The sequence below is a fragment of the Marmota monax genome, unplaced genomic scaffold, assembly GCF_021218885.2.
Source record: "Marmota monax isolate L192 unplaced genomic scaffold, Marmota_monax_Labrador192_F-V1.1 WCK01_AAM20220418_F8-fsc00012, whole genome shotgun sequence".
Taxonomy (NCBI): Eukaryota; Metazoa; Chordata; class Mammalia; order Rodentia; family Sciuridae; genus Marmota; species Marmota monax.
The window spans coordinates 29,235,500-29,257,308 of NW_026695227.1; the positions used below are offsets into that span (position 1 = coordinate 29,235,500).

A 21,809-nucleotide genomic window follows, 5' to 3' on the forward strand; every position below is an offset into this window, starting at 1 on the left:
AGCCAGGGGCTGGAAGTCCTGATTGGCATGGCTGGCCTCAGGAGGGTTCTCTGGCAGGCTCCAGACAGGTTTGGTTTTTAAAAGTGCCAGAAAGTCACAGATTTGCATGTTATTTGCGTTCCAGGCTTCACTTCCAGGTATGTGGAATGAAATGAATGAATGAACAGTATTCAGACTCCTGGTTAAGGGGTGGACTCAGAAATCCAGACCACACTGAGGATCCAATCACTAGTCCAGCTCAGATCAGGAGACAGACATTGACAGAGACAGAAAAAACAGTCACAGAGACAGAGTCTTAGAGAGACAAACATCAAGTCCTTACCAGGGAGTTTCCAGTCAAAAGCAAGGAGGCAAAATCCACAGAATTTATTTTTAAATAAAACAGCTTTTAAAAAACTAGGGAGAGTCACACATAGATGGGCAGATAAAGGCAACATCATCCCTGACTTATCTCCACCTCTGCCCCACCATCCACTCCCAGATTCATGTTGCACTGTCTTGAGACTGACCTTTCCATAAGGTGCATCACTTGGATGTCCAATTATTGTCCTCCCAAATAAGCCAAACTATGCTGTACAGACTGTGAGACCCTGAGTATAGATGTTTTTATTTCCTTGGTCAAATATCTCTTAATTCCATATTTCACGGATCCCCAAGCTCAGTGCTTAAATACATGCTTAGGAAAACACCCAGCCTACCGGATGCCCTGTAAGTTCCAGGTAAGTGCCATTATAGGACCAAACAGCCCCGGAGTCTCATTCTAGAAAGGACTGACTGTAAAATCTCTTTGGCAATAAAAAGAATGGAGAAAAAACCCCACCAAATGATTAAACAGAAGATGTGTGGTTAGAATAAGTACTGATAAGCCCCTGGGGATGGAGCTGGAATGTTCCATAAGGCATGGAAATTGTTTCTGTCAAAGGCAGAATAGGGCACTGGGGGTTTAAGATCAGAGAAGAAATGTTTGGGAAAACAAAGGAGGTTGCAGCCTGCCATGAGTAGTCCTTCTTCCTTCTACTTCCACAATCTTGTCATTCAAATCAGTGTTCAATTGATTTGACCCCCACCTCAGCACTGGCAGGACAGAAAGCAGCGGCTTGTACTCCTAGTTTGAAAGAAGCAACAAATCATTCACCTGTTCTGAGTAGCTTCACGTCTAGTCCATTCCTGATGTAAAAGGTGGATGCTAGCACAAACACCACAGGGAATCATATTATTCCCTGACAGACCTCCAGATAAGAGATTTTAAGATAACATGACTAGGAAGGCTACTCTGATGTATATCTTAATTCTAAAACCAAGCCAGTTGTACATCTGGCCTTAAATTTTGACATAAACCTCTACTTGGACAGGTTTCTATTCCTGGTGACCATTACATCCCTTAATTCCATTTCAAAATCCTGGAGTTTAACAAGGCCCTGGACATCTGGTCCAACCACCCACACAACTGCAATTATTCCCATCATCTTCCCGGCAGACCAGAGAGGAAGCCTGCACTAATATTTCCTCAAGGTTCACCTTTAAGCTCAAAGTTCCCTGGTTTCTCTTAACTTTCTCACAGGGATGTGTGTGTGCATCACTTCTCCCTCCTTTTAATGAGTGACATTTCCCTCTCTATTTCCAAAGAATGGTAGTTATATGTCCTTCACAACAGTTGTTAGAGTTCAGCATAGGTGTAATAAGAACCTAGACTCTAAGGAAGGATATTGAGCTGAGCTTAGTTATCCCATTCCAAATTTTGGGATGAATTTGAAGCTGTGACTACATTGCTCCTGGGCAGGGAGATATGGCATCTTTCCCAGGAGCTTAGCATGTAGCTTCTTTAACAGGGCCCGAGAGCCTAACACTTTTCTGACTCATTTCAATATATGATCTCCCAGAGAGAACACATCTCACTCCATCTTACTTTAGCCCATCCACGTGGAACAAGGGAAAAGATAAACCCCAAGGGTCCGTCATTTCTCTTACTCTGGCATTTTCAGAGCTAGAGGGATGGCATTGGACCAGAAGTTAAGATATAACAAACACTGATGCTCTTTAATGAGTCCTCCCTCTCTGTACCTAACACAGCCTTTCATGGACCATGTAAAATAATGGGCAGGCTGTGGGATGGGGTTGGTAAGTACTTTTTCAGGTTTTCTGTTTCTATTCCAGGACCACCAAAACTTAGGGCTAACAGTACTGGAGGTAGTAGATAGAAGATACTAGTATGATTTTACAGTGGCTTAAGAAGCTGATGCCACATAGAAGTGTGAAGTACCTCAAACACAGAGGAGTAAACTGACACCAGTCTCCAGGCTAGATGAAGAAAAAGTACTCCTACAGTCAATCTACACAGGACGTCTTGGAATAACAGTGTCCCAAACAGGATAAAAACTAGCCTTCCTGCCTCATACCATGTGTTCTCAGATGGGCAAGAACAGTCTAATTTTCTTTGTCTAAGGTTCAGGAATGATTGTTGGAAATGTGGCATCTGTGAAGGATCTATATATGGCATCTCATGTTTATCCTTCAAACATCCCTTATTAAAGGGGAGTAGGTGACTGTGAGCACTCAGCATAGGGGAAAGGGAAAGACAGGAGAAAATAAAAACAGTATGTTTAAAGTAAGTAAAACAAGATCTTGGTAACAGGCCCTAAGCCATGAATGTAGAAACATATTTTTTTAGTTCTGGTTATCAAAGCTCAGCCCTATAAGAAGGTTTCCATACACTAGTCCTGCTCTTGCAGGTTAGCTCTCTTGGATGAATGGTCCATTCTAGAAGTCTGTATATGGCTCCTACTGAGCCACCCTGAGCCATACCTTGGCCCACTCCTACCAGTTCTGGGAGGTAGGGTGGCCTCAGAATCACTAACTTCTACCTTGTACAAAACTGCACTGGAGAAAGTGGGGGCAAGTTCAGACAGGCTCTGTAATTCCTTATATATTTTGCAAAGTGCTTTTGTTGCATGTTTCATTTTCTGCTATACATGGCAATAAATATTTGTTGCTTTGGTCTGTACAAAAAGTCTCTGAGAAAGACAAGACAGATGTTATCTAAATAAACAAACAATAAATACAGAGAACTATCTTGTATAAGCTCCCGGACAATGGTGAGAGAGCCTGAAAAACTTAAGTCTTTTGATTTATAGTTCAAATATACACATATTGCCACCTTTCAAGTTGTCACTTAAATACAGTAAGTACCAAGAATCAGACAATATTCCAGGAGTCCTACATTGAGTCTGCGTGCCATAGCTTTCTAAAAGAGAATGTGAAAGGTCCCAGCAACTCATATATAGAAAGCTATTTATTTCCTATAGAAAACAGAGAGAGACAGAGAAAGAGAGAGGGAGGGAGAGAGAGAGAGGGAGAGCAAGAGATAGAAAAGAGAACAAACACACAAAAGGTGGTCTTCCCCCAAAAGGCAGGCAGTTATGAAAAAGTTAGGACAACTGGTTGCTGGAGTGGAAACAGTAACATTCAATTAACAATGGAATATTTAAAAAAAATAGTTTTCTTTTCAAATTGTAACTTGTGGTAAAACATAGAAAATGTACTAAACAAGCCTGGTATAAAACAGAGTAAAATTTTCAAATAAGCCCACGGAGAAAGCACAATGCTGGAAAGGATGGGGTACAAGGGAAGAGGAGAAAAGATTTTATACAAAACTACCTATTACAATACAGAAAAAAGTATAAAATGTTCCTATTTTGGAACTTAAGTACAAAATGACACTGGCATTGGATCATTTCACTATCTAAGCCATAGGAGCTCTCAGAGGGTGGGAGAGATGCTAGAAAGAACAAAAGGAATTGCAGTTTTTAAATCCCAAGTTGATCAGCCCAAATTCCACCCGTTTTTCAGCTGAAAAACCTCACTTTCATCGATAACCTCTACCCCTAACCAAAGTTCATCCAGGCCTCAAAATATTCTGTTAGGAAGTCTACAAGCCCCCTACACAGAGGAGGCTGGGATCTCTGTGTGCTGGAATTTGGAAAAATGAAAATAAATCTACAGGCTAAATGGTGAACACATTCAGTCTTTTTCTTTTTTAAAAAAAATCTCCCTGTGAAATATATATATGTATATATATATATATTAAATCCTCTGTGGTTAGAAACATATTTAAACTAACTAGCCACAGACCAACTAGACCTGCACTCATCCAACACTGGAGTTTTATACTAAAGACTGAGGTCCTTCTTCTTGGTCAGAAGTAGGCAACTGTAGAAGTGGGGCTTTGTGGCTCCACTGACCCCTCCCTGGGTTGATCTTCCCCACAGCATGTGTTATTAGCACATGTAAACCCCTGCTCTTAAGGACTGCTCAGGACTTTGGGGCCTGCCTAGGGCTTGTGTGCTGTGCCTCAGGATGGGACAAAGCTACTGATGATAAAAGAGCCTTGTAGAGAAGCAGTTACATTTTGCACAGGACATAAAAAATAGGAAGGGTCCTGGAGGAAGGGACTTATGCATGTACCCCAAAGTCCAGTTTACAGTCATATTCCTGACCACACATCTTGAAAATCAAGTGTGTATGTATATGTGCATGTGTATGCTGGTGGTTTTCATCCCTACCTTTTGTCCATGCCCTATCCTACTTCTTAGGAAGGCCCAGCAACAAGAGTTTACATGAAACCAAGATTCTTCCCAAGCTTTTCTCAGTCCCCTACCTAATCAGGGACTGAATGAGGCTAGAGCCCTTTGAAAACAAGATGGCAGAACTGAAGAACTGAAAAGCAGTCTCTCTCTTCAGCTTAGGGATGCCCCTCACCCCTTTCACAGCACCAAAGTTTCTTTGCAAAAATAGTATCTGAGATACAAAAGGAAAGGCAGATGTGCTTGTGAATGCATCTTGCCAGGGCCTGGTCCAGGATCAAGGGCGTTACAAGAACAGAGGGCTGGGAGCAGCTGTTTCCAAGGTCTCTGGCTGTAGACAACAAAGGGCTGGTCCCCCAGAGTTAGGTGTTTGTTCACTGAGACAAATCTTCACAATAGCTTTCGGTGGAGGATCTCCCAGACCATTCGCTTCCGGAAGTATGGCATGTGTTGCTGTAGAAACATAGAGACACCTTAATTTTAAATTATCTAGACCCAACATTCTTTTCCTTAAACTCCTTTTCTTCTCAAGGTTCTCAACTAACATAGTTTCCATGGTGTATCTAGTCTTTCAATCTGTTCGTTCTTTTTTTTTTTTTTGGACTGCTATTTCTATTGCTATTTCCCATTCTGTAACCTCAGAAGTTATACGGGGCATCATTAGGAATCCCCAAAAGTCCCCAAGAATTTTGAGAATGGGGCTAGAAAGCATTCTATGTTGAACTTGTAATATCAGACTGAGGACTGAAAGTAAAAAACTCAACCTTTATGGGGAAAAGTTGAGGGGACCTTCAAGAGTTAGCTCAGTCTGGTTTATTTTTAATATTTGGTACTGGGCACTGAACCCAAGGGAACTCACATAACAGATAAATCCTCAATCCTTTTTTTGGCGGGGGAGGGGTGGGGGAGGTACCAGAGACTGAACTCAGGAGCACTCCACCACTTAGCCACATCCCCAGCCCTATTTTGTATTTTTAATTTAGAGACAGGGTTTCACTGAGTTGCTCAGCACCTCACTTTGAACTCAAAATCCTCCTGCCTCAGCCTCCTGAGCCACTGGGATTACAGGTATGCATCACTTATGCCCAGATCAATCCTTTTTATTTATTTATTTTTAAAATATTTTGTTTTTTAGTTGTATTTGGAACAATACCTTTATTTTATTTTTATGTGGTGCTGAGGATCGAACCCAGTGCCCTGCATGTACTAGGCGAGCGCTGTATCTCTGAGCCACAAACCCCAGCCCCAATCCTTTTCATTTTTGAGGTAGATTCTCATTAAGTTGCTGAAGCTGGCCTCAAATTTTTGATCCTCCTATCTCAGCCTCCCAAACTGGTAGGATTACAGGTATGTGCCACAATGCCCCGCTTCAGTCTGGTTTGAATAAAGGGTTATGATGGAAAAGGCATTGATTCAAACAGAAGAGTCAAGTGGAAACACTGATAAGCCACATTCTCTAGTCTCAATCTACTTTGGTCTCTGAAGGGCATATGAACAGAAATGACCAATCATACAGAGAAGATTGACCAGCTGCATTAAGTAAGCGGACAGGGGAGGTAACAAATTACACTAAGAGATCAAGATATAACCTACTCCAAAACCTGGAAGCGGACTAAAATTCAGGGAAATGGAAGAAAATTTGCTCATGTCCCAGTTTTCTGTTTCCTATAGGATTTGAAGTAAGTGGGGGAGATGGGTAGAGAATAAGGCTTTGCTTTTTTTACCCAGGATTCCTTCGCTATCATATGTGTCCTATGATAACTCAGGAGGTGGCTTTTTTGTGTGTATGTGATGTGTCACAGGCAGTAACTACCAATGGTATGAGTCATAACCTGAAGCATGCTAAAGGTCAGGACACAGTCCACAGGGGAGAGAAGTGGAGAGAAAAACACCTATGTGCAGCTTAAAGACAAGGTGTGCATATTGCTCCCTCCTGAAGGCCCAGCTCACCTGTGTGAAGTTGATTGGTCTGTCTTTGGTAATACAGTCAGCATATTTGCAGGCAAACATCCCACAGTCACTACCATTCATCTGCTGTGGAATTTCCTGAAAGACCAATAACAACAACAAAGCAATAGCTTTTCTTCTACTTTGATTAAAAATAAAAACCAAAGGATACAAATATTACAGGTTTTCCTGAATTTCAACAGGTGGCTCTGGGCCCCCATTAAGAACAATAGAAGCTAAAACAAAACAGCATTTCATCAGGTCTATGTCTTTCATATTAACCACACAGGAAAATATCTTAGACTTCCATGGCATCTAAAGGTATAAAAACTGGCCCCTTCCCCAAGTGCCAAATAAACAGCAAAAGTTTCCCACAGGAGCAACAAACTTAGAAAAATAGCTAGGCATTTAGAAAACTTTTTTCTACCAAGAAACACATTACAAGTTTTCCCACAAAAGAAGTTAATCTATCTTCCCCGAAGAACCAAACAACCAAACTAAAGTCATGCTAGACACTAAGACTGAAGTGGGAATCTTTCCTAAAATTCTTTCCTCCACAGAGAGCCTACTTTTAGGACATGTACCGCATCAAGATGAAATGTACCTGGCTTTTCTTGCTGAAGAGCTGCCAGCCATTAGTGTCAAACTCTTTCCTTTTCTTGTCAATACTTTCTTGCTTTAGGTATTGCCTAAAGGTATTAGAAGACAATGAGATAAGCTGTCAGGAATGCTGATGACATTGTAATCATAAGAATGGGGCTGATAATCCTCAAGTGTTTCATCTTCTGAGAAGAATAGGATATGGGGGGGTAGGGAATCCTTGGACTGTTGAGCTTCTGGAGCTGAGCCAGTTTCTCACAACTCCCTCCATTAACTTACTCTGTCAACCCAACAGAGACATGACTTCTGCCTCTGATAAACCAGACTCCTTTGACCTACTATTTCTGCTGAGAAACAATTTTTGATGGTTGGTTTATATGGTCTTAAAAAACTTAATCTAATGGATAAAATGTTTCTCTAGCAGTAAGGAGATTTTTATTTACTATTGTTAGGTTCTTCTGTGTGAATATTCAAACCATGTCAACAATTTATTGAATGCATACCTCACATAGAGCACTCTTTTAAAGTATAAACTGCTTGACATTTTGGAACCTATCTTCTCCCAGCCATCAGAATAGTAAAGAATAGGTGTTTTGGAAAGACAAAGAAGCAGAGCATAAAGAGATTTGAATTCTGGTTCTCAGCTGAGCCTCAAACTAGTAGGACCTGGGCAAATGAAAATCACCTCTGTGGGTTAGATGAAGAAAAATTAGAAGGCTGCATTAAATGATTAGTGACTGCGTCTCTATCTTTATGTCCACTCTATTTTAGTGTACTAGGACAGTAATTGTCCCATTAAGGAATATTTTTGGTATTATTGCATTATCATCATATTTTATTTGGATTTAAATAAAGGTGGTTAAGGTGGTTATAGGGGTTAAGGTTACTTAATATGAAAAATTCACTGCTTGCTCTTCTGAAGGTATCAAACAACTGAGATTAACTAGTGAAAAAACATAGCATATACCCAACATCAAACTCTTCCATCCTCAACTTCCTACTTACAAAAGGATTCTGCAGGCTTCATTGTTTATTCCACCCATAGAATCATAATAAGTGATATTCTTCTTTCTAAAATCCACAACCTGGAGATAAGAAAAAAATCTGTTTATAAAGTGAAGAAAATTCATTTCTCAGCTTTTCCTTCCCTTAACATTGGAGCTTTTCCCCAGGCTTTCTGTGCAATAGTGAGAAATTTGATTGATACTTTATATTATATTATGCTTAATCTGCACAGGAAAGAAGGAGAGATTTACATAGAATTATGAGGGTATACCCATCCATTGCTATACTCATTATTGTCCTAAAACCTTTTTCTGTTGTTTATTTTCTTTCTGCAGGATGGGCAACAGTAAAGAAACAGCATGCACTTGAGAAAATATAAGGTGAGTATGTCAAGATCATTTTCACAGTTTCAGAAAAATGGTGAAAGGATTCTGGTTTTTTTTTTTTTTTTTAGTTGTAGATAGACACAATACCTTTATTTATTTATTTTTATGTGGTGCTGAGGATTGAACCCAGCGCCTCACATGTGCTAGGCAAGTACTCTAACACTGAGCCACAACACCAGCCCCTGGATTGTGTTTCACTGAGAATTTCCTTTTGGATTTACACTTATTAAGTATAATTCAAAATAGACTGTGAAATAACTTTTATTAACACATTGAACTAATGCATCATGCTCTCAGAATCATAAAAAAAAATTACATTAACACATATGCAAGGCAAGCCATTCTTAGGCAGAAAATAATTGTCACAGAACCTGAGTTGGCAGCACCATTAAGAAGTCACTTTTTTTTCTCCATGCCCTGCCATAAGGCTGTTTAGATACCCTATAATTCCCTTTTATATTTCCAAAAAGAGTAAATTCTTCAGCTTTCCCCAAAGTTTAAGTATCTCCTACTCTAGACAGGAATTCCATTGACTATCTGATTTTTAGCTAATCTACTACTAAATAATACTTTCTCTCAATAATCAAGTGAAGATGTAAAAATACTACTCATGACCTTCTCTATGTTCTATAATTATGTATATTTCTTCTGAATTTTATCAAAAATAAAGTACTATAAGGCTAATTTACTATATCTGCCAACAATTTCTATTGATAAAAAAGGTTACTTTTACATATGAAAATAAAACAACACATTTAAAAAAGGGGAGGAAAAAAAAAAAAAAAGAAGGTACTCACAGCTAGACACCAGTGCACTCCCAGGTGAATGGGCACGAGAAGAATGTCAACAGAAAATACATCCACTTTCTTTGTCCAACGCTTCACTGCCTGATAACCAGCTGTTTTTAACTTAGTGAAGAAAAAGGTATTAAATGCATGCACACTTGGCAATCCCTTCTCTTTACTTCGCTCCATTAACATATTCATGTAGAAATTGATGATCTGTGGGAAGAAATCATACTTGTTAAAACAGCTGTTATATAAGGAAAAGCAGTTGTCTGCTGAATAGCAGATATTAGTGTTTCTTAATCAATTTAATACTTCAACACCCAACAGCCTCATTTACCTATATCAACTTGTGACTAGAAAGGAGAGGGTTAAAGTGGTTAAAACCACTAAAAAGAGAAAAAGCTGGTGTATGTATATATGTGGGTACACATATGTGTGTGCCACGTAGATATGGCTTTAAGGATACAAATGGGCAGATGATGGCCAGACTTGTAGAAAACTAAGGGTTAGGTCAAGCGACTGGAAAATAAGGAGAAAGTGAAGTTAGTAGGCAAGGCTTAGAGAAAAGGAAAGGAAGGAGTGCAAGCAGTTTAATAAGGCACATTAGCAGTTACCTCAATCATTGAGACTATGTGAGCAATTTAAATAGATCCTGGGCTCAGAGTTCAATGTTAATCAAGCTAAGATCAAGAGTCCAAACCTTACCTAAGGGTTACCTGATTTTGTACAAAATAGAACACTGTGTTCTATGGCTAATGATGGCCTTTTCAGCTTCATTAGCCATACTGAAGAGACCAAACTGTTTTGGTCTCAAGTAGAACTAAGTAATAGGGCAAAGCATTAATGGTATTAGAAAAGCACCTACAAACTTACAATTGCTCTGCAATGTCACTTTATGGAGGTAGACATGGATGTAGAATAAATACCTAGATTACATGAAATCTATAAGTAAGTTATAAACATGAAGGATAAAGGTCTCCTTCAGAATCTATATGCTTAGCTTCCTCAGTTTTTCTGGTTCCATTTACTCCTTCAATATAAAGTGTGAGTGAAAGAAATTAAAATGCGTGATAGAAGAGGTATAATTCTTTCTGTTAATAAAACAATGTCTTCTCTTAAGAAGAGACTTAAGTGTGACTACACTGTCTATGGTTTCTTTAGGTCCAGGACTACCTGGTATTAAAGTTTGAAAGTTACTATGCCAAAAGTTATTGCTACTTAACTTTATGTGGCCAGCTGAGGCCAGGCCAATGTTTCTCAACGGCAAGGAATGAATGGGCTAACTGAGCCACAGTTTAAAATATGACTAAGAAAACAGGCACATTTTTCAGAATGCTTTTTGAGGAATGGGAAAATGCCCCCATCCTTTGACAAATATTTACACTCCAGGATGCCAAAGAAATGAGCTACTGCCCGACAGTAGGCAACTACATGCTGGGTAGGCAGCAGGGAACACTGCCAGGAACATACCAGAGCATGGTCTAGACTAGAGAAAGGGCCTATAGATGAGGATGCCTAGGCAGCTGCAGGGAAACCACATACACCATAAGGCAGACTCTGAGGTCGGGAACTAGGTCTGAAGAAAGACACTGTTCTGCCTACAGCTCTGACAACTGAGCAATAAGCCCAGAGGACTCAAGTTGTAGCTAATTCTCTGCCTAGAATATGAAGCCCTTAGCTACTTAGAGCTCAGTTGATTTAAATGTTAATGAATCCTTACATTACATTCTAATATATAGTGATATTAGAATAACATATTACTCAAATCTAGGTTTTCCTAGATTTGATCTAACTCTGCCCAAGGATAATGCTAAAGGTGCCCTTAGTTGTAAAAACAGCTACTAATGCAGGAGGAACTGCCCAGCAAGAACAGAGTTCTAAACTCTAAGCTATGTTCTGTAGTGAGAGAAAATTGTCCAGAAGAGATTGATGATTCCTCTGGCATTCTACCTATCCCAAAATATTAGCCATGTTATAAGGCTAAACCCTTCAATCCAAGAGGTAAAGTGAACAGGCAGATGACCCACCAGTCACTATAAGCAATCCTTCCACGGGACAGATTACATATTTTTAAATGGAATAAAAACTAAAGAAAAAGAGGTAAGGACAGTCAAGAACATGAATGTCATGGAGATATATCTTCTTCAAGTAACTATCAGAGAGATACTAACTCTAGAATAAGCTTGAAGTAAAAAAATAAAACAAAGGATGACTTAAATGAGTATCATGTTATAGATCCTGTTTTTCAGGAGGAAAAAGTTCCAGAAACTAAAGAAATTTAGCTGGACTTACACAGTCTGAGATTCACATGCTCTCACCCAAGGATGAACTATAAAGACTAGCACAGGTAAACAAGAACAGAGAACTAGCAATTGGCTATCACAGTATCTTTCCTTTGAGAATTCCTCCTCCACTGCTTCTGACCTCCTTCAACCAAAGTTTTTTCATTAAGAGGCAAATGGCTTCCTCCAGAGTTGAAGAATTAATTAGGTCTAAGAGAGCTCTGGGTTCTTTTTAATTTCCCCTATATCCTAGTAGGAGGGAGTTTGGTGACTTCAATGTTCCTTTCCATTAGCTAAGGATGTGTAATCTGACATGTGAGACAGAGTTTAGATCCAATTCTTTCTCTTCAGTTTTTCAGCTATTACTCCATCCAAAAACTGCCATGAGAAAAACAGCCATAGTTCAGCCAAGACATAATCATACCCCAAATAAGCTAAGAATTAGAGAACAAAAAGAATACTACATGCTATCACACAGGACAGCTGAAGATGAAGGAAAAGGAAAAGAGAAAAGGGATCACAGTGTTCAAGATGAAAGGGAAGCAGTGATGGCCACAGCATTTGCTTGTATTTTGTGAAGATAAGGGTCCCCTCTTTCCCACTGGCAATAGTCCTTTCTTCACATAAGATTCTCCTAGTTCCAGAAGACCCTAATTTCCCCCTTTGAAACAGGGGGCTAAAAGTAGGTCAGTTTGTGCCTACTGTTTTGACTTACCACTACTAATATCACCATCTGAAGACTACTGCCAATGTTAGCCTTTCTTGTTACCCTTTCTGAGACCCACATTGAGCTTCTGTATGCTCACTGTGACTCCTGCTGCCTTCACTGTCTTGGCCATGAGCGTCTGCTTATCTATGCAGTCCTGCTTAGGGATGGGAGGGTTGTTTATAGTGTCTTTGTTCCTTTTTTATTTGAAGAGCTGCCAGGCTGAAGCTAAAAAAAAACATCTCTTTAAAGGAAAAGCCCACAATATTTTCACACTCAGGATTAAATCTATTTTTTTTATGTTTTTATTTTTTTTTAAATACGTTTGCTACAATGACAGAAATGACCAGTGCTATCTGTATCTTCCTTCTTGTCTAGTGAACCACACAAACTTATTTTCTCATGCATCTAAAGTACAACATTCCCTAACAGTAAGGTGTTGATTCCATTCCCTCACTCCAGGCCCTCAGTATGGAGGACAGGATGTAGGGCCTTGTACATGCTAAACAAGGGCTCTATCACTGAACTATATCTCCATCCCTTTTTAAATTTTGAGACAGTCTTGGTAAGTTGCTGAGGTTGGCCTTGAACTTGCAATCCTCCTGCCTCAGCCTCCATAGCCACTGGAATTACAGGCATGTGCTACCATGCCTGGCTTAAAGTCTTGACTTTGAACCTTTCCCACATTTACACCCTAAACCCTTCTATTTCGCTCAGGAAAAAAGGTTCCAAAAGTTTTAAGCATGACAGTACTCCCAGGAAGAGACCAAGAAAATTGGTAGGGGGACAAAAGCCATTTTTGCATCTTATTTCTTGACCTTCCATTCAGATTTTTAAATTATATTTAAAGCTTATCAAATTTGTGGCTTGTTAACCACAAAGTCCAAAGACTAACCAGACTGAAGCACTTGACTATTTTGATGGTTCAAAAGGTTACTCAATCGTAAGATCTGACCCAATAGTATTACAGAAACCAAAAGGCAGGCTTCCCTATGAATATGCACACTGGGTTTTTCTCATATGTAAATTAAAGTAACAAACTGTTAGGATTACTGCTAAAGCTTTTGAGAAAGGCAGGCAAGACCTGCCTTTTTAAGGAGGCTATTTATTAATAATTATTACTATTCTCCATATGACTTTACATAAATTTCTGGGTTATTGGGATTAGTTCTATAACGAAACTCTTACAAAGCTGGACACAGAGGTGCATGCCTGTAAACCCAATGGCTCGGGAGGCTGAGGCAGGCAGGAAGATAACGGGTTCAAAGCCAGTCTCAGTAATTTAGCCATTCTCTAAGTAACTCAGCAGGGTTGTCTCTAAATAAAATAACACAGAAAGGTGTCTAAAATTTCACTCTTTTATTTCATTCAAGCACATTGTATATAAATCCATCATATTCATTTATCTCATTTTGCTTATATTTTTCCCTTTTTATGTAATCAGGTTAAGGAAAACCTATTCCCAGTATTAGGTTTTTCTAGTTAGACTAAATGTTTTGCAGGCTATTTCCTCTCTCAACTGAGCATCACTCAAATTTACTCCTTGGAAATAATTATCAAGTTATGACCACTACCCATTCCCCATTTCCAGTAGACATTTGTGTTCTGAGAGCTAGAATGCTTGACAAAAAAAGTATGTGCTTTGACTCCAAATATTGATTCTGTGATAAAAATCAGATGACCATGATTATTGCTTTATAATTCTTACTTTCCCACTACCAATCAAGTTGAAAAACTATCTACATAGGCTACTGTGGAGTTGCCAGGATTACAGGTGTGCACCACCTTGCCTGGCTATTGTGATGCAGATAACTAAAAACACCTTTTTTCTTTGAGAGATTAGGCTTACAAAATATTTAATCTGTTTGGTAAATCATCACTTCAGTGAAGTTAGAGTGCTATGTTGATTCTCTTTTTTTTTTTCCAATATATATTTTTTAGTTGTAGGTGGACACAATACCTTTATTTTATTTTTATGTGGTGCTGAGGATCAAACCCAGTGCCTCATGCATGCCAGATGAGTGCTCTACCACTGAGCCACAAACCCAGCCCCTCGATTCTATCCTTAATCCCTCCTTTACCTCTCCCCTCTCTCTCGTTTGCTATGAGACTTTTCCCTCATGATTTTCCTCCACAGTTTTAAGTTAGAAACACAGTATTCCAACAGTCCAATACTTTTCCATTTTGGAAACAACTAGTAATGATTAATATGGGTTTGCAAAGAAGAACCAAAAGAAGATATGTCCGCTTGTTATTTTTTCAGTTTACCTGTGTAAATTAGTAGTAAGGAATGATAGAGAGATTAGGTCCTGAAAGGAAAACAAAGACTGGAAATGCTGCAGTCATTCTGCTTCTCCATATGGGATAGGGTATATAGGGTTATAAAGGAGAAAGTGCTTTTAGTCATGTTTATTAACATGTGGGTACATGGAATCTGCCCACCTATTCCAAACTGTATCCTAATGATTTTTTACTTATCAGGTATTGAGAGAGAGGGGTTGAAAGTTCCAACAGTAATTATAGATTTGTCTATTTCTCCTTTGCTTCATGTACTCTGAAGCTGTGCTTAAAAATGTGTATATATTTAGGCTGTGAGGCATTCTGAATGAACTAACCTCTTCATCATTATAAAGTGTCTTGATCACTAAGAATATTTTTTGCTCTGAAAATATACTTAGTGTAAGTTAATATGGCCACTTTATTTTTCTTTTGATTAGTGCTTACATGGTATGCTTTTTCCATCCTTTTACTTCTGAAAAGTTGTGTCTATCTTCAAAATGCTTTACTGTATGGTTAGCAATATTGTTCAGCGTACTTGCCCAGCATGCCCAAGGCCCTGAGTTTAATCTCCAGCAACATCCCCCTCAACCCCCCATATTTTTTTTTTTGCAGATACCTTTTTTACCCAATCTGATAATCTCTATCTTTTAACTGGTCATTTAACTCATACTATTCAATATAGTAAACACTAGCCAATTGGACTATCAAGCACTTAAAACTGTGGCCAATCCAAGCTGAGATCAGCTATAAGTATAAAATGTATATCACATTTCAAAGAGAAGGCAAAACATTTCATTAATATTTTAATACTGACTACATGCCAAAATAATAACACATAAGATGTTATTAAAATTCACTTATTTCTTTTTTTTTTAAATGTTAACTACTACTAGACAATTTAAAATTAGGTATGTTGGTCACATATTTTTACTGGACAGTACTGGTGTACATCATTTACATTTAATATTGGTGTAGTTGAATTTAAATAATCTACCATCTTTCTCTTTTTTCCTGTCTCATTTATTCTTTGCATTTTTTTTCTTCTTGCCTTCTTTTTGACTCTATTTTTTATTTTATTTTATCTCCATTACTGCCTTATTAACTATATCTTTGGTTTTTATTTTTTAGTGGCTGCACTAACTTTATATTATGTCTAACTTATCAGAGTCTACTTTCATATGACATTATACCACTTCAGGTAGAAAGGAATAATCTTACAACAGTCCTATATACTTCCATTTTGTTCTCTCCTTTGTGCTGTGACTGTCAAATATTTTACTTTTACTTCTATATGTTGTTAAGCCCCACACTACATTGTTTTAGACAACTGTCTGAGATATTTAAAAAAAAGCATTTACACTGCTGTTTATTTCTTTGTATAGAATGACATTTCCATGTTTTTCTTTTGCCTAAAGAATGTTGTCATTTTTTTTTTTTTTTTTCTGTACTGGGGATTGAACCCAGGACTTTGCATGAGCTAAGCTATACCCTCAGCCCAGAACATGTCACAATATTTGTTACAGTACAGGTCTGTTGGTGATAAATTCTATCAGCATTTGTCTGAAAAAGTATAGCTTATTTTTGAAAGATGTATTTACTGGGTATACAATCTTATATTGACAAAATTTTTTTCTTCTTCAGTACTTTAAAATGTAGATACACTGTCTTCTGGCCTACATGATTTTAGACAAACAGAATTATTCTTATCTTTAATCCTCCATACCTGATGTATTTTCCCCCTTTGGCTGTACTTATTATTTTTCTCTTTATCACTAATTTTTGGTAATTTATTATTATTTTAGTATGGTGCTTCTTCTGCCTGATTTGATTAGCACTTCCTGGGGTGTGCTAAATTTCTTCAATTTATTCAGTTAACAGTTTTCAAATTTGAGAACTCTTCCACCATTAATTTTATTTTTTGGCGGGGGGGGGGGTGTGTACTGGGGATTGAACTTGGGGGCATTCACATACTGAGTCACGTCCCCAGCCCTATTTTGTATTTTATTTAGAGATGGGGTCTCAATGAGTTGCTTAGTGCCTTGCCTTTGCTGAGGCTGGCTTTGAACTCACAATCCTCCAGTCTCAGCCTGCAGAGCCACTGGGATTACAGGCGTGAGCCACCGTGCTGGCTCTACCATTAATTTTTCAAATACTTTGTTGACATTACCTATGTTCCCACCTTTCTTTTTGAGACTATAATTATATGCTGACTGATAACTGTCCCATGGTTCACTGATGGTCTGTCATCCTTCTTCAGCCTTTTAAATTTTATTTTATTGATACTGAGGCTTTAACCCAGGGGCACTTTACCACTGAGACACATCCCCAGCCCTATTTATTTTTTAGTTGTAGGTGGTAGACACAATATCTTTATTTCATTCTTATGTGGTGCTGAGGCTTGAACTCAGTCCCTCACATGTGCTAGGCAAGCACTCTACCACTGAGTCACAACCCAAGTCCCTCTTTTTATTTTTTGAGACAGGGTCTAACTACGTTGCTTAGAACCTAAGTTGCTAATACTGACCTCAAACTTCCAATCTTCATGACTCGGCCTCCTGAGATGCTGGGATTACAGGTGTGTGCCACTGTGCCTGGCTATCTTCAGCATTTTTTCTGTTTACTTCTGGATGGTTTCTATTGCTATATTTTTTTTGGGGGGGGTACTGGGGATTGAACTCAGGGGCACTCAACCACTGAGCAACATCCCCAGCCCTGTTTTGTATTTTCTTTAGAGACAGAGTGTGTCACTGACTTGCTTAGTGCTTCCCTTTTGCTGAGGCCGGCTCTGTCTGAACTAGTGATCCTCCTGCCTCAGCCTCCCAAGCCGCCTGGATTACAGGTGTGCACCACCATGCCAGCTTCTATTGCTATATCTTTAAGTTCACAAATGCTTTTCTTCTGACGTGTCTAATCTACTATAGCACCAGCCTGTGTATGTTTTATTTCAGATACATTCTCATTTCTATAAGTTCAATTTGGACCTTTTAAAAAATATCTCCATTTCTCTCCACAGAATGTCCATTTTTCTCTACTTTTCTGAATATAATTAATACCTGTTTTAACATATTTGTTTGCTAATTTTATCATTTTGTTCATTTCTGGGTGTTTGTAGTGACTGCTTTTCTCCTTTGTCATTAGCTGTATTTTCTTTTCTCTTTGTATAGCTGGAAATTAAAACAATTTTTTATTAACATGTATTATTGGACAGTTTCAGGCAATTTTTGATGTGATATTGGACACTGTGAACTCTTATAAGGATTCTATTCATACACCCTCTCACTTCGGAGATTTTTTCCACTTTAACTGGCTGGAACATGACTACTCTTGGTGTGTGTGTGGGCCCTGAGATTGTTCTGGTTCCGTCTTTCTGGCAATTCTTCTCCTAGCCTTTAGTAGTGTCTTTTCACAAACACCCAGGTCAGTATTCAACCTAAGACTTGAGAGAAGCTCCTGTATTTAAAATCTACCAGCCCCTGCCCTGAATTTCAGTAAGCTAAGGCAACTATAGGGGATATCCTCTTTAGTCCCCTTCTCTCAGGCACAACTGTCCTGTACTGCCTGTTAGGCAGTGTCTGAAAACTGTTGTTCCATATGTTTTATTTAGTCTTCCAGTTAAGATGAAAGGGTAAATCTTGCCATTTTATTCTATTATGACCAGAAGCAAGATTTAGTTCTATTTATCTAAATCATTTCCATGTATTTGAAGTTTGTTTTTTGTTTTTTTGGTTCTAGTCCTGGGGATAAAATCTGGGACCCTGTGTCCTTAGGCAAATGCTCTACCACGAGTAATATCTCCGGCCTGTTTTGTTTTATTTTTGCTAAGTTGCCCAAATTAGCCTCAAACTTGTGATCCTCCTGCCTTAGCCTCTTGAATAGCTGAAATTACAGGTGTGCATTACCACTCTTGGCTAAAATATTTGTTTCTTGATTGTGACTTTCAATCTATTTTTACAACTAATTCTTCCTTTAACTCTTGTCTTCCCCTTCCTTTAACTGGGTATTTTTATCAATAACTAATCTCCTGACCTAATTCCTACAATGTCCCTAATTTTATCAGTCTTCTACTTCTTTATGTATTGTTTATAAGGTAGCCAGTTCCAACATTCCATTTTTGAGAAGTTTAATTTTCTTATGTGAAGGTAAAGCATCCATTCTTTCAATTATTAATCTTTTGAAACTATATATAATTTAACAAAATTCACCTATAAATAAATCTATTCATGAAAATATTTTTTGAAAGGCTATTATATGAACAGACATTGAAGTCTATTTTCCTTTCAGGAAAGCACCAGGGGAAGGGTAGCCAAATGTTTTTCTATACATATCCAAAATAGAGCATTTCCAGATTTTTTTTTTTTTTTAATACAAACTAAATCGATTCCTTTCATTTCCTGGCTGTTACATTCCTTGTCAATTATAAAAATAATTAATCATCATCTTATTTTGAAAAAAGTTTTAATATATCCTATAAAACTGATAGGACATATAAAAAGAAGAGAAACGATTATGAATAAAAATATCTATTTGAAGTAAAGAACACAATTGGAAAGGACAAATTACTTGCAAAAGACTGCTCAAAAATTGAGAAACAGAATTTTTCAAAAGGAATATAGACATTTTAGGCTGTGTACTAACACTTCAGAATACTGACTTCACAAGGACAATAACTTTAAAAGCCTGAGAAGTATGCTGCTTTGAAAATGATGCTTTTTATTTAAAATAGTTTTCATCATCATCATAGACATATGAACTGGCACCCATTTTTGAGGTTAACATTATTTTGAACTCAAAAGAAAAGCACTTCCTATAAAGTTATAGGTAGGGCTGGGTCTGTAGCTCAGTGGTAGAGCACCTGCCTAGCACATGTGAGACATTGGGTTCGATCCTCAGCACCACATAAAAATAAAATAATGGTATTGTGACCATCTATAACTAAAAAAAATATTTAAAAAAAAAGATATAGGTAAGTGTGGTAAGATAAAAGAGACAAAGAATATTTCCTTCTCATCTCTAAATAATAATTTCTATTAACTTTGCTTGCTAAAAATTCAGCTTCTGATGGGCCCAGGGAATGGAAAATATGTCCTGATGAATGCTGCTTCTGTAAGGGATCTCACTGAGGTAACCGCCACAGTCAACAGCAAAACTCTTAGTTCATATCCTACTCACTGCTGCCCCCTACAAGGCTGTGTATAATTTACAACAGGCACAGTCCCTTTGGAGAAACCATTTTCTCCTCTAGCAGTGGCAGGCAAAAATGGCAAAAGACCAAAGATCAAAACCAATATATCAGTGGATATTTTTGCTTATTCTTGATTTTCATTTCACCCTTTGATTTTGAGGTCTTTTATCCTCTCCCCCATTATTTGATTCAATGTTCTAATTCTGAGGAGCTAAAAGTAGTAAAGGGATTCTGTATTCCCTAAATACAGTGTCAAATCACATATTCCTTACTATTCTAGGTCAAAGAATATTACAGGGACTAAAGAACTTCTGAAATTTTATTTTATAAACTGAAGAGGCAGTGGGGCTAGTCCAGCTGCCTCCAGAGAAAAATCTGGGCATGATACCTAACTCCTAACTTTATATACCTAATCCTAAGACAGGACCCAATTTAAGATTCTGAGGTGGTATGATACAGTAGATAAGACTCAATGCTTGGGTCTGAACCTTGGCTGTGCTATTTAACAGTTATAATAGCTAGAAGTTTCTTAACCTTCTTATGCCTTATTTTTTTATGTATAGAATGGGGATGATAAAACTATAGCATCTACTTCCAAGGGTATAGTAAATCTTACGTGAGTAGAACATATAAAACACTTAGAACAGTGCCTAACATGAGCTAAATGCTCAACAGATGTTCCAATATTATTATTTGGAAAGTCTTCAGCATACAAGAACAGATATTGGTACCTAAAATATATAATGTTCAATCCCAATTCTCGTCTTTGGCTGTGGAAACATTCTTTTGAAATGAAACAGATATCTATAGGTTTAGGAACAGGATAGATCAGTTTAAAGTTCACAGTGCAACTAATATACTTAGCTGGAATTGGGAGGTGAGGGCAATAACTTTTTCCCCTAATATATCAAACTTCTTCAGCATCAGTTTTTAAAATATTATGTACCAATGAAGACTATTCTAGAAAGCTTATCATTTATAATGTAAGTGACTTAAAACAAGTAGATGCAGAAAGGGAGATAATGTGACATAATGTCTTAATGTTCATCTACTATTTTTATATAAAATAAATTCTATATAAAATATTTCTATATAAAAAATTTAAGATTACCTCATCATTGAGCCAATTTAGATGATTTAGAGTTTGAATATCTTTGCGTGTAATGGTCAAGCGGAATGCTTCACTGAGAACTTCATCTTGGTTCCCATTACGAAATACATTCTTTATTTCTTTCTCCATTTCCTAGGAAAACAAAGGGTGTTAGAGATCAAACACACATGGCTTCAGACAAAATCAGACTGCTCACCAATTCCCCATGCTATATATTAGTCAACCGTTTTACCAATTTACTGTTAATCATTTTGCTTCTATCTAACATTTTAGTTTCTATTCCATTCCAACATTGATTACTTCCTTCCATCCTATTTAGTTCTCCATTCTTACAATATCCAGATACTTGTTTTTTATATTAATTCCTAAAATCTGAAACAATCTTTTGTTATCAAATTTCCTAAGACTATGAAAAAGTTCTCCCCCGTGGCTGGGGTTGTGGCTCAGTGGTAGAGCGCTTGCTTTGCACATGTGAGGCACTGGATTTGATCCTCAGCATCACATAAAAATAAATAAAGATATTGTGTCTGTGTAGCTAAAAAATATTTAAAAAAAAGAAAAGAAAAGAAAAGCCCTCCCCCTATATTTTATATTTCTGGTCCAAATGATTTCCTAAGAAAAAGCTTTCACAAAAGGTAGCAATGGAGTAAAAGCAGTGTACTTTAGACACTATTTTCCTAGAAAAATTTGTGTTTTAATTTTTTTTTTTTTAATTTTTAGTTGTAGATGGACATAATACCTTTATTTTATTTATTTATTTTTATGTGCTTTGGAGGATAGAACTCAGGGCCTCACACGTGAAGCAAGCACTCCACCACTGAACTACAACCCAGCCCTGTGTTTTACTTTTTAAAATATAAAATATGTACTCCAGGGCAACTACAGTAACTGTGTTATGCTCACCAGGTACATAATTTTTTCTGGTTTTGTTTTGCTTATAAT

At 37.7% G+C, this 21,809-nt stretch overlaps 1 protein-coding gene across 3 annotated transcripts in view; it reads right to left on the reverse strand.

Moving 5' to 3' along the window:
• Positions 1-344: 344 nt before the first annotated feature.
• The window catches only part of Senp1 (SUMO specific peptidase 1), a 55,109-nt gene continuing 33,644 nt past the window's right edge, over positions 345-21,809 (reverse strand). For all 3 annotated transcript variants that reach the window (XM_046436247.2, XM_046436245.2, XM_046436246.2), the window contains 6 exons: positions 20,868-20,999; positions 9,316-9,519; positions 8,133-8,212; positions 7,132-7,216; positions 6,531-6,626; positions 345-5,033 (listed from right to left, as the gene is read on the reverse strand). In XM_046436247.2, coding sequence (XP_046292203.1) covers positions 4,971-5,033; positions 6,531-6,626; positions 7,132-7,216; positions 8,133-8,212; positions 9,316-9,519; positions 20,868-20,999 — 660 coding nt within the window. In that variant the 3' untranslated portion in view covers positions 345-4,970. The remainder of the gene's footprint in view (positions 5,034-6,530; positions 6,627-7,131; positions 7,217-8,132; positions 8,213-9,315; positions 9,520-20,867; positions 21,000-21,809) is intronic.